General features: G+C 35.2%; 1 protein-coding gene across 2 annotated transcripts; it reads right to left on the bottom strand.

Moving 5' to 3' along the window:
- Window positions 1-1,133: 1,133 nt before the first annotated feature.
- LOC113043361 (proline-rich protein 5-like) lies at window positions 1,134-11,658 on the bottom strand. Of its 2 annotated transcripts, XM_026202693.1 has the most exons (9): window positions 11,439-11,648; window positions 9,039-9,186; window positions 7,262-7,342; window positions 6,926-6,974; window positions 5,992-6,049; window positions 5,771-5,862; window positions 5,549-5,683; window positions 3,674-3,794; window positions 1,134-2,493 (listed from the first exon to the last, which is right to left on the bottom strand). In XM_026202693.1, exons 2-9 carry the CDS (start codon window positions 9,155-9,157, stop codon window positions 2,120-2,122), a joined length of 1,029 nt encoding a protein of 342 aa, XP_026058478.1. In that variant the 5' UTR covers window positions 9,158-9,186; window positions 11,439-11,648; the 3' UTR covers window positions 1,134-2,119. The 2 variants fall into 2 exon arrangements, with proteins under 2 accessions (XP_026058478.1, XP_026058479.1); XM_026202694.1 differs by lacking the exons at window positions 1,134-2,493; window positions 3,674-3,794 and adding an exon at window positions 4,859-5,376 and having other exon boundaries at window positions 11,439-11,658.
- Between the last annotated feature and the right edge of the window lie 1,031 nt (window positions 11,659-12,689).

The raw sequence follows: 12,689 nt of genomic DNA on the forward strand, positions 1-12,689 counted from the left end.
GCTCCACAGACTCAGGATCAAAGCCTGAGTTGACAAAGAAAGTTGATTAATAGCATCATGGTCCCAACAAAGCCGGATTGGAGATGTTTGGTTTTGTCAACTCAAAACTAATCCTGTAAATCTGAATTTGTTCATCTACCATCATGGTACAGACCCCTGACCCGGAGCAGGTTAGCCGTGGAGTTACTGTGGAAATGAATGCAGCTAAAAGCCAAGCCACTTTCATGCTACCTAAAATCCAGGATTGGTGCAAAGTAAACTGAAATTTACCTGGCTAGCCAGCTAATCCAGCTTCATGGTACAGTGAACAATTTTTGGTGTCAAATATGATTAATATATTTAAACAAAACCTCAAAGGTTCTTAAAATCAAGGTTCAATTTGACCCAAAACTATGGCCTATAGAATAAGAATTACACTAAACTTAACGTAAAATGGGCTCTTTTATGTTATAAACAATAATACAAGACAAAATGCAATATAAGAATGACCAAATGTAGTCATATTCACTGTAGCATCTGATTAAAGAGATACAGTGGTGGCCAATATTATTAGAACACTAGTGTTTTCACCAGCTAAAAATGGTTTAAAGTGTGTCAGTAGGAAATATCAGTGTACATTTCCAAACAACATCTCACTGGATTATTGCTATTTATTTTAGCTGGTCGAAATAATAATGTTCTAATAATTTTGACCCCCACTGTATTAAAAAAAAACAACAATTAAACTTCCCACTGCTAATGTAGCTGTTTTAATGATTTTGAATGGTTTTCAAATTTGAATATAGTACTCTACTCTCAGCTTTTAACTCTAAAAATAGAAATGTAAGAAACAGGAACTCATTTTTATTTACTGACTGTGAGCTGCAGTCAAGTGAACCTTCCAGGAGATGGCATCAAAGACCAGTAAATCCATGCCCTTCGGCTGCACAATTTCCCTATCTTCTTAATAGGAACGCATTACTGAAGTAATCACCTCAAATAAGATTACAGCGAACTTTCTTACAGTGGCAGTCAGAAGAGAAACTGTCTGGCTCCTTCTGCCAGATCTAAAACACACACACACATACACACATACACACACACAAAGATGAAAATTATGTTTTTTTGAATTATTTTTTTTATGTATTGTGACATTAAGCACATTTTCACTCCAAATTCAATTAAAAATGATGTTTTTAAATATTCACATTATGCATTCAACCCAGCTAAAATAACAAAATAAAATCCCAAAAAGCAAACAAAACATGGTCTTTGATGAACACATAACCAAGGTCAAAAGTCCTTGATTAGTACACTTGCAACTAAGCTCTTTGGCAGCTCACAATCTGAAACACCGCCACAAAGGCTTTCTGAGGTGATGTTGACGTTGAAAACAGCATCTAAAGCTCCTTAACAGCTAATCTGCTCAAGGAACTCTAAACTGTATGCCAGAGCCGCAAAGAAATGCTCACATGGACCTCTAAAGACATCGACTCAAACCTTAGACGTACAGCCCAGAGCCGAAGGAAGAATCAAGAATGATTTCAAAAACACTTTCTCCAAAAAATGCATTACTACAAAAATACACATTATTTTACACACACACATTGAATTTTCCTTTTTAATTATTTTTAAATTAAATGTTTTTAAATATTAACATTTCATAAAATAAAAAAAAGCATTCAAAAAAGACTAAAAATCTTCTTTTTCCTCATGTCAGCATGTTTAGTTTCCACTACATAGAAATGAAACGGTAAGACCGCTTAAGATAAAGACGTTAATTGTAAGGAAGTGTCGTTAGTTTGTCTCAGTATGCTTTCGGCTGTACCTTTGTAAACTGTTTGCTCACCAGCATACTTTCACACCGCTTTACCACCTCCACGACAGAAAGAAGTGTGACGTTCGGTGTACTTTACAAGAAACGGCTGAAGCGAAAGCATCTTCAGCCAACCTCCACCCTCCAAGCTCTTAAAAACAGGCTACACTGACAGGCCAAACAGTATTTAGCACACAACACAGCTCACATTTTCACAGCAGAAGAGTCCATATTGTATTAAGAGTACACGTTCTAGCTTGTCTCAGTTATTGTAGCTATACAAGATCTCAGTGGGTGTTTTGAGATCGTGAGAGAGAGGCTTTTTTAACCAGTTAGGCCACACTTCATCTCTGCAGTGCTTTTCCCTCTAAGGATTTCCACACCACCTGGCCGTGAGTCAAAAAAGGCCGGTTCACTGCAGAAAGTCTTAGCTGTCCTTTTGGTCTCTTTTCTTGGTCTCTTGTCACTGACCTCCACTTTTCCTGAACACATCCTGTTTTTCATGGACAGGAGCTGGATGTCTGAATGCACATTGGCGACTGTGTGTCGTCGGCCACCACCGGTCCTTTCCAAGTAGGCTTCACCCTCGTGTTCGATTAGAGGTGCCAGGAAAGACTCGTGGGCACAATGTGTCACCATAATCTCAGGTTGACTGAGGTGTGGAGTGGGAACTAACCTCAGGCCTTCCAGATGGTCCTCTGTGGGGGAAGCGATTATGATGCTGGTTAGATTTAACGCTGACTGCAACATGCAGTCTATCTTCGGTCAATGACATGAATATCTGTCTGTTTCACATGGGTTTGATACACTTTTATATTATTTTCAAGAAACTGACGCTAAAAATGTCATGTGGTATAATCATCAATAAAATAACTTACTTTATTTATTTATTAACCTGTTAGTGTTCCACTGTAATGCCCATGGTACACTTTGTGTTTTGTGCAACTCTACAGTAATGAGGGTTAAAACGTTTTTTAAGAAAATAATTACTGGTAATAATAAAAGTACACAGGAGTTTTAGAAAATCATGAATTATCAATTCATAAACATCATTAGGTTTTTGGGGAGTTGCGCCACATGACATTTAAAAACATGAACTTTGCCTTCTCATGAAATGGTCAAATTATCTGATATTTTAATAAACTTTTTGATCTTAAGACTTCTAAGATTCTGCATGTTGGTTCCACTATATGACTTTAAGTATTTTTTTTCTATATGACATACCGTATATATTTTTTATTATTAATAATATATTTTTAAGGTACAAAGACATTTTTACAAATATGATAAATTATAACATGTATGGGGAGTTACACCATATGACATTTTTTCAATAAATTAACTTTGCCATAAAGGGTCAAATTATAGTTGCAAATATAGTTGCACATATATTATTAAAATATCAGGAATTATTAATAAAAAAAAATTGGGAGTCTTGTTATAAAAATGTCAAATTATCTGATATTTTACGATAATTATTGCACTTTTTTCTTTATGTTGGTTACACAATATGATTGTAATTTAGTGGACAAAAGTTTAGTTTTTATTATTAATAAACAACATTGAATAATAGTGAAGCTGTTTTGTAAAAAAAAACATATATAATAAATAATATTAAAAGGTTAAGCCAAGCTACTAAATAAACTATTGTTTTTATGAGGCATTTGTCTGCATGATATTAATTTTCTGTATGATATTTGGACAGTTATACCAACCTGACAGATTTGACTTTAGTACACCTTTAAAAAAAAATATATAATAATCATTTTTTTTCAGGAATATAAATTACATTCACCATAAAGATATAAATAAAGGGCATCATGTCATTGATCCACAACACCCTGCCCCCCGCCCACAAAAAAAAGAAAGACAGAGCACCTGAAGAGGAATCGCTTGGGTTCATGTAGAGGTAGTTACTCAGGTAGGGAGATATAACCATGTCCACTAGCCTCTCGAGCCGGAAATACTCTTGCGTAGGTCCATTAGGTTCATGAATGCCCTGCCCCAAAAAACAAACATCATGAAAATAAGGATCCAAAACAAGGAGGCGATAATCACTGCTGGTACATGAATAGTTAAATATCTGGGTTCAGTCCCAAGACAGCTGACAAGTGGGAGTAAATGAGGAACGGATGACACATCGGAGTGCTTCATCACCATTATGCCCTTAAGCATGACACTGTATCCCTGCGGTACTCAGCCTTGTTCTGGAACAAAGCTGACAAATTTCTTTTGTATGGAGGAGCCGTATTTGAAAAATGAACGCTGGGTCAAGGTGCTTGGTTTCATGGAGGCTCTTCAAATCTCATCTGAGATTACAGCAACACAAAGCAGATCTGTAGATGTTCCCACACCAGCACTCAGGGAATACTCTCCTAACGTTCATTTCTCTTCATATCTCTGCCTCATATTCTCACCTGTGCATTAACAACAGTTTGTGTATGTTTGCCTAACATTTATTTCTCAGTTGTTGATTTTTATTAAAATAGACATCTTTTTTATCTGTATTATTTTAGTATTATATATATATAAATGAAATCTGAAAATTAATTTTAAATTTAAAAGCTAAATTCAAAACAACAATATATATATTGTATTTTGTTGTTTTGAATTTAGCTTTTAAATTTAAAATTAATTTTCAGATTTCATTTTTATTTCTAATTGGTTATGTGCTTTTTAATTTGTTATGTGCTTGTATCTTTTTCCCCCTCACAAAATATTTATATTTAGCTTTAATTTATTATTATTTTTGTATTATTATTTAATTAGTTTAGCAGTTCAACTTATTTTATATAAATAAGTTGCCAAGGCACAATTTGTCATTTTCAAGGTTTTTAAGTTTCATTTTTCATCTAATATTTATTTTTGTTTTCTATTTTATTATTTAGTTTTGCTTTTAGTTACTAACAACAATTTTAAGGTCAAATTAGAGGCCTATATATCAATATATAACTTTTCATATATACAATTTTCAGGATTTTGCCTAAAAATTTTATAACATTTTATAACAAATGTTATAAAAATGTCATAACATTTTTAGAACTATTAAGGTCTCAATAGACATATAATAAACACAAACAATTTATATTCAATATTTATAGCATAAAAATATATATTTAATTGTTTGCCTGCTGGATGCGTGCACTTTGTTTAAATCTGTAATGTTTTATATGATTTTTATTTCTTTTCTTTACACAAATTATTTCTACAACCATTTTTTTCCCCTGAACATTTTTCTCATATGTTACTGATGAACACCTTTACTACTCAAATAATGTTTTTTTAAAGTATTAATATTAGTGGTTTTATAAAATGTAAAGCTTAACATTTCTGCTTTTTAACACTTGAACACATTTTTTAACACTCACTGACTGTGTCTAAGTTGTAGCATAATTTACACAACAACAGTTATTTTTTTCACCTAAACGTTTTTTTCTTCTCAAATGTTACTGCACTTGGTTACCAAGGAGAAAAGTCAACAATATCAGTGAAGGGTGTGATATGAAATATGAGAGATTTCTTGTGCTTATCGACTTATTGTGCATCCTTTTTGTTCAAGCTGCCAAATTACTTCTGAGAATCTAAGACAAAAAAAAAATAAAAAATACTAACTCTAAAGCTGCCACAGCCAAAACATTTCCAAATATGTTTCAAATGTAATTTCCATCTCAAAATTACAGATGTGGTGGAAATGTTCATGATGCAGCATAGAATCAACATTATTAGTGCACAAATGAGCTGGTGAGAGCTCACCTGCAGGATCAGCAGCATCTGTGTGATTGGAGGAGGATATGAGGAGCCCTGAAGCATGTCGTCCACAGGAAGCTTCAACAGAACCATGTTCCTGAAGCCTAGCAGAGCCATCTGCCTCACAGTCAACTCCTGACCCTAAACCCAGCCAAAAAACACCAGTCACCAAAGTGTCGGTAACCCAACGCCAACCCATTACTTTGATAGGTGAGATCATTTTAATACCTGCACGGGGTAGAAAATAGCTTGAAGAGTTGGCAGGATGTCTGTGAAAAACCTCACCCACATCTCAGACAGCGCTCGGAGACGAGTTTCATCTGGGCATGAGAAATGAGACAAGATTGCAAGGAGCGATTGAATTACACACATCTGTATAAAACCTTATCAGAGCTCACACAGGCCATCAAATGCACCAATAAGACCTAGAAAACAGGTTCAGCACTCACCGTTGTGAAGCTGAATCTTCTCCAAAATATACGTCAGACCCTTATTCAAGAGCTGATCCTGGACAAAAAGAGCCATGAAGGTACTTTAGAGAATATTCTGATTCATTACAAGTTAAACTCATTTGACAGCATTTGTGGCGTAATGTTGATTAGCACACACACACACACACACACAAAATCTCAATTTGCAAATGCTGAAATATTTATTGTTTTAATAGTTCAATCACAAGATATAATCAATATGAGAGTTAACATGATTTTATAAAACAAATAAATAAATAAAACAGCTTACAAAATTTTTTTTCAGAACATAATACCATAAAACCCTGAAACAACTGTAAAAATAACTATTTAAATACCTTTACAGCTCAATTTATAGATATTTTAACATAAAGTATTAATATTAGTGCTTTTATTCAATTTTAAGCTTCACATTTCTGCTTTTTAACGCTTTAAAAACGGGCCCCATTCACTTCCACAGTAAATGCCTCGTAACCTTGATTTATTTTATTTTTTTCATGAAATAAAAGAGTACAAATGGACATAAAAATGCTGTCAATTAAGCTTTCTAGTTTAGTCAAATTCGCTCAACGTTACAAACAAACTTTATAAATATCATTCACAGTTCTCTGAACTTTAATAACCCTCTCCAAAGTTTAGCACTGAAACATTATTTATACATCATTCATATGAAAGTGTTTTAGTTGGATGTTCATTTTACATTTTTTATATGTCATTACTCATCTCAGAATCTTCAGAAAACATTCAACACTAACAATTCCATCATTTTAGCAGAAAGTTCTTAAAATCTATTTTTGTGAGCTGGGTTTAACATTTACTACATTTTTAATTTCTCATCAAATGCAATTTTTTTTTTTTATTATTTTTTATTTTATTGACTTCATTATGTCTTTAGAATTGAAAACTATATTACCTGAAAGTATTCAGTGATAAATGATCCCAGCTCGGTCCTCAAAAGCCACCTGATAAAACAGTTAACAGTTAGTTACACACACCCTCATAAACCAAAACCTTTTACTTTTTCTCAATTAAAAATAGTAAAAATCATGTTGCCTGCCTGTAAAAAAAACCCTCACCAAAACAAAATTAGAGTGTTGTGGGTGGTTTCCATTTGCTTGCTATGTGGTTGTTAGGTTATTCTTGGTCATTGCCTACTGGCATGAGTCAACCATCTCTAATCTTGACTTGAAATCATTGTATAGGAAGTGAATTGAGTTCATGCCTGCAATTCTCTTTATTATTTTCTTACCTAATGCTTTCATTCAGGGTGTAGAGCTCATTGGACTGTAGCCCCCCACCTTGGAAGACTTTAATTACAGCTGTTTGAACACTGCAAAAAAGAAAAGACTCAGTTTGTTGAGAAATCAGGAAACTAGGCCTCATTCAAGTGTCCTGACCGCTGATTTGCAAGCTAAGAAAATTCTATGCAAAACATCCCTTTCATATGCAGAAAGACTTTGTGAAAACATTTCAAAATCCAGCAGTCTCCCGTGTCAGGGAAATGTTTTATCTCTGTTTTAGTGTCTATAGACAGCGTTTTTGTCTGCTTGCCAGTAAACTTCCACTGCCTGCCATCCAACCGACCACTTCTGACTAACATCCTGCTCTACACTTCCTGAGAGAGGGGCAGCACAGGTCCCATTTCAATGAGGAAGTGGTACAGGCAAAGGCTGCTGTCTGCTTCCTATCCCAAAGCCTTAAAACGTGCGTCTTTAAGGGGTTTTCCTCTAAAGGTTAAATATGGCATGCAAAGTGTGAAATCATATATGAAAATGAAAGGTTTCTCCTTTGAGTCAGAAGTACAGTGACCGTAAACACCGCCCTTTTTGACCTCAAGTTTATTTCAGGGCTTCCTTAAAGCTAATTTCAAAGCTAAAGATGGTTTCATTTGTTTTATCAATGTTTACCAAAGAAATTACAATTAAATTGTCATTATTTGGATATATCTTTTGATTTATTACATTTCATGTATTTCTACAATGACTTCTACAGTCACCTCTATGCATGGTGATGTTTTGAATTGCTGAAATTAAATATGGAAATTGCTTAATTTAGATATTTTTATAGATACTGTCCTGATATCATAATGACAAAATAAGAGAAAATAGAAAGGTCTCATTAAAGAATTGAAAAGAAACAACTGAAACAATTAAAAAGAAAAGTAGTTTGGAATAATGTTTTATTATTAGGCTATTTCTTAGAAACAAACTTTAAAAAAATAGCTACATTATCAACTTTTACAAACACGAGTCTATTAAAAATATTGACCTGTCTATGACAAAATAAAGTTAATTCAGTCTGTAAAATATCATGTGATGCAACTACCAAAAAAATTGAATAACTCTTATGAATTAATAATACTTGATATTTGTCTAATAACCTTTTTATGTACTTTCAAAAAAAGAAACAAAAGTTCTTCAAACTTATATGAAACCAACATACTCTAAAAACAGGTTACATGTCTTATATCAAAGTGCCATATGTGTTTCTGACAATATAAGTTTAGTTAATTTTAAAAATGTCATGTGGGGCGACTCTGATGAATTAATTATTCTTCTATTTAAAAAAAAATACTTGTACAAATTATATTTAAAGAACTTTTTAGAAAATTATGTATATATTCACTTGTACTGAAGGAGTACGGAAAACACGTTATTATCTTTTCCTTGATGGTTACACCACATGACAAATAATTTCATCATCAAAATTATTTCAAAGCTGTGTTTTTATGAGCAGCGTAGCTCAGATCAGATTCATGATGTAAAATGTCATGTGGTGCGACTCCTCCAGAAATGTATTAATATTAATAATTTAACAATTCATGATAAATGTACATTTTTTATTATTATTTTTTTTTTTTAAGTTTTGGAAGTTAACGATTAAATAACAACAGCTTTGTTTTCTTTTAAATGAACCTTACTTTTAAAAACTCTCGGTCGTGTCTATAAAAACCCCTCAATTCTCATGGCATTAATGAAACAATGCCTTTTCTCTCTCTCTCATCCTTGGGAAAGGGAACCACCCACCTGTTCCAAACACTGGCGTTGGACAGCTGCAGTGCGGGCGAGCTGGCATGAAAGCGGGCGAGGTCGGACAGCACAGGCGAGCTCATGAAACGGGGCCTGGGCTTTCGGAATGACCCCATGGTCTAGTTGAGACGAGGACAGGCACGTGCTAGAACAAATGTGAGAGATCAAGTCACGTTACGGGCAAAACCTCCCACAAGGTACACTGAAAGAGTGACGCAAAGAATGTGCGATACAACCGCAGTGTCAGTTATTTACATGGTTCAGCTGCGGTGACTCATTTATATAGATGCCTGTGTCATAATGAAAGCCACACAGAACGTCTACGACACAAACAAGTACACTTCCTTTGATGTGCAGCCTGACATGAGACTTCCTGGTGAACCGATGGCTGCCTGCGCTACGCTCGCGCACAGAGGTATCAGATAATCGCGAAAACGGCAGTTAAGATGCAGTTAACCAGATGCCTGTATCAGATGCTGACACGTTCAAACAGTGCTCATCTTGGTTTCCTATGCACAAATGCTTCCCAGAATTCTGCCTCAAGCTGTCTCGCTCACAAGCTGCACCACTGACGGCACCACAACTTGATCCCACACACATCTGATACCAACTGTAAACTTACATATTTATCCCATCTGCCTAATAATAGGTTCGCCCTGTTCCCACACTGACAAAAACAACTACGTTGCCACGAGAGGGCAAACAATTATAGGCTGCATTGTAAAGTCTGTGATGGGTTAAATTGGTATTTTATCCACCCAGCAAGAAGATGGCAACATCAGATGGCGCACCAAATCTTTCCCCATGTGCTGCAAGAAAATGAGCTCATTCGCAGTCTAACATTCATGAATGAAAATTTTATGCATCCATACTCACCATCTGCTAATTACGAGGCCAAAAACAAGTCAGACTCCCACTGCTGTTGATTCACTCTGTGCACAATTTGCATGCATTGAGTTTATGGGGCGCCTCTGGTCATAAATCACACTAACTAAGACATCACGTTTCTGAGTATAATCTCATTCTTTCATTTCTGGTATATGAATTGATTCACCAAGTGCTTGGGTTGTCTGGTGAGATGGTTGACTGGTGAACTTCTAATAACAGACATGAGCAAGTACTCAGGCCAGTTAGGTAATGCAATTAAGGCTGCAGCATCTCAAAGCATGACCGGCGGAGAGTAAACAGCCTCATTTATCATCCGCGTTCAACTGCTGACCTGGCTTAAGTACATTAAGTGGACTCTCAAAGTCTACGTTAACTTTCTGAAAAGCCGTTTACACTGAGAACAAGAACTTTAACTATAAATGAAGCAGTTTTAAAGAGCTGGTGCATTTAAAGTATGTGTATGCTAATATAGTTATTGTTCTTGATGTTGACAGGCCTTTAAAGTCTTGTTTTAAACCCCCATTTACACCAATACTGATAAATGTAACGTTTATTTGTTCATTGTAATTCTATATGAACAGTTAAGTCCAGAAACGAGAGGCAGACACAGGTTGCCAGATTGAAGACACACAAAATGAACGAACGGACCTGACAAGAAAAGGCGATGAGCTATGCAAAGTACTTTTGGGTAAACTCAGACCAAATTTAAAAAAAAAAGAAGAACTAGCTGTGATTGTTTTTTTTAGAAACAAGTATGCGAACTCAGCATGTTTTGTAAACGTATTATGGTATTTTAATGCTTCAGTAGTCAGTTCTTTCCAATTCATTTAAAGGAATAATTTACCCAAACGTTAAAATGGCCATATTTAGTCATCCACATGTCATTCCAGACCTTTATGAGTTTTTTCTTTCCTTCTGTGGAACATAAGAGAGATATTTTGAAGAAGATATGTTTGCATTTACACTTAAGGTATTTGGCATCCACAACCAAACTGGACCACATTGACTTCCACTGAATACATTTTTTTGTATTCACAAAACAACATAAGGGTGAGAAAATAGTTTCAATTTGGGGTTATATTCATAGTATTTTTGCATTAAGTAAAAGGCAAAAATGCTTTCCCCGAAGGTATCTATAAATCAATGCCTAAAAATGTTGTCTAGGTGGGTAGCTCACAACTTTTGAGGTGCAGAATGAAACATTAAACATCCCAGTTAAGTTATCTACCACGGTATCATCTACAACTAGGTTCTAAAAATTTAAAAAAAAAATCTAAAAAGTGAGCTTTTCTATGTAGCACTACTAATAACATTCATTAATGGCTGTAACTAACACTACAACATTGTATTCACTAGTCAGAAAGTAAACATTAGTAGTTTAAATGTCATTAGTAAATGTCATTAAGTTCTACACGTTTCATTTTATCTTCTCTACAGATTCTCTGGAGCATCTTCAATGACCCTCGGGATCTACAAGTCCAGTGTTTACGGAGTAAATGTTTCACTTACCAGCTTGTTCTTCTCAGTCCTAACTGAGAGTTAGTTAAGCCACATTGTAATTTCCACGACCAGTCTCACACATTTAAACGTTCAATGCAACTTCGACGAACGCTACCGTAACCACCCATATTCTACCATTAAAAATAAAACTTCAACGCTCAAGCCCTGTTTATCAACTAAGTATTCATCGGGTGAGACAAGAAAGCAAGATGCTCTGCTGTGAAGCGCCCGCCCATGGGAGGAGTTTGCTGTAACTCTTTCACACATGCAACAAGTGTGCAGTGAGTCCGAGTCATTTCCGCGAATCGGCTCTCTCGAATAGCTCGGTTCGAAACATTAGAGTGATTCTTTTTCTCATCACGTGCAGCGCATATTGCTGTTAATTACGTTCCCCGTCAAAGTTTAACGATTATTACAAAGTTATTTAGAAACAAAATATAATATATTTAGCCTACATTTATGCCTATATTTCTGAAAAATGCCCGTTTTATTCCGTTGATAAAACGTTTAGACAATTATTTAAAGCAGTCCTATGTTTTATTTAAAAAACACTACTTCTAGGCTGTTCAATTCATTTACTTTTTGTTCTATCAGTCAAATCTCAGTATCACTAGTTTACACGAACCTGACAAATAGACGAGTCGTATAAATAGAGTCAATAAATCAGTTGACTCGAGAACCGTTTGGAGTCAGATCGCTTTTGTGAACTGATTCACTGAAGGCCTCCGACTCAAAAGAAAGATTCGTTCAATATTCTGACATGTGCGTTCAACAGCTGTGGTTAAATGTGCGGCTGGCATGCATCGCCATTGTCTGCAGACATTGGACCAGACTTTACTCTGAATTTGGACCAGAATTTACTCTGTTCTTACTCTGTGGTTTCCTTTAACCCCCAAGCATCTTCACTATGTATTTAAGTTCAAATAAGCAGTCCAAGACGACACGTTGACAGTAACTTTAGGCCATGCAAGCTTTTTTTTCCCTCCTTAAGATCAACTGCTGAGTCGCATACCGAATTTAGAAATGTAATTAAAGATTTGACAATGACAACATGATCATCTGGCCAGTGTGCAAAATGATTTATGTGCAGGATCCTCTAGAGGGCAGTATCGCACTGCACGTGAGGTTTAGTAGCATTCAGCACGTTTTAACTTCCCACTTGAACTTGAAACGGTGAATTAATGCAATGAATATTTCCTTCTTTCTTTCTCTTAATTGCAGATTTACCACTGAAATATCGGTCTGGCTTAAACAAGGAAA

Source organism: Carassius auratus, chromosome 25 (genome assembly GCF_003368295.1).
Source record: "Carassius auratus strain Wakin chromosome 25, ASM336829v1, whole genome shotgun sequence".
Taxonomy (NCBI): domain Eukaryota; kingdom Metazoa; phylum Chordata; class Actinopteri; order Cypriniformes; family Cyprinidae; genus Carassius; species Carassius auratus.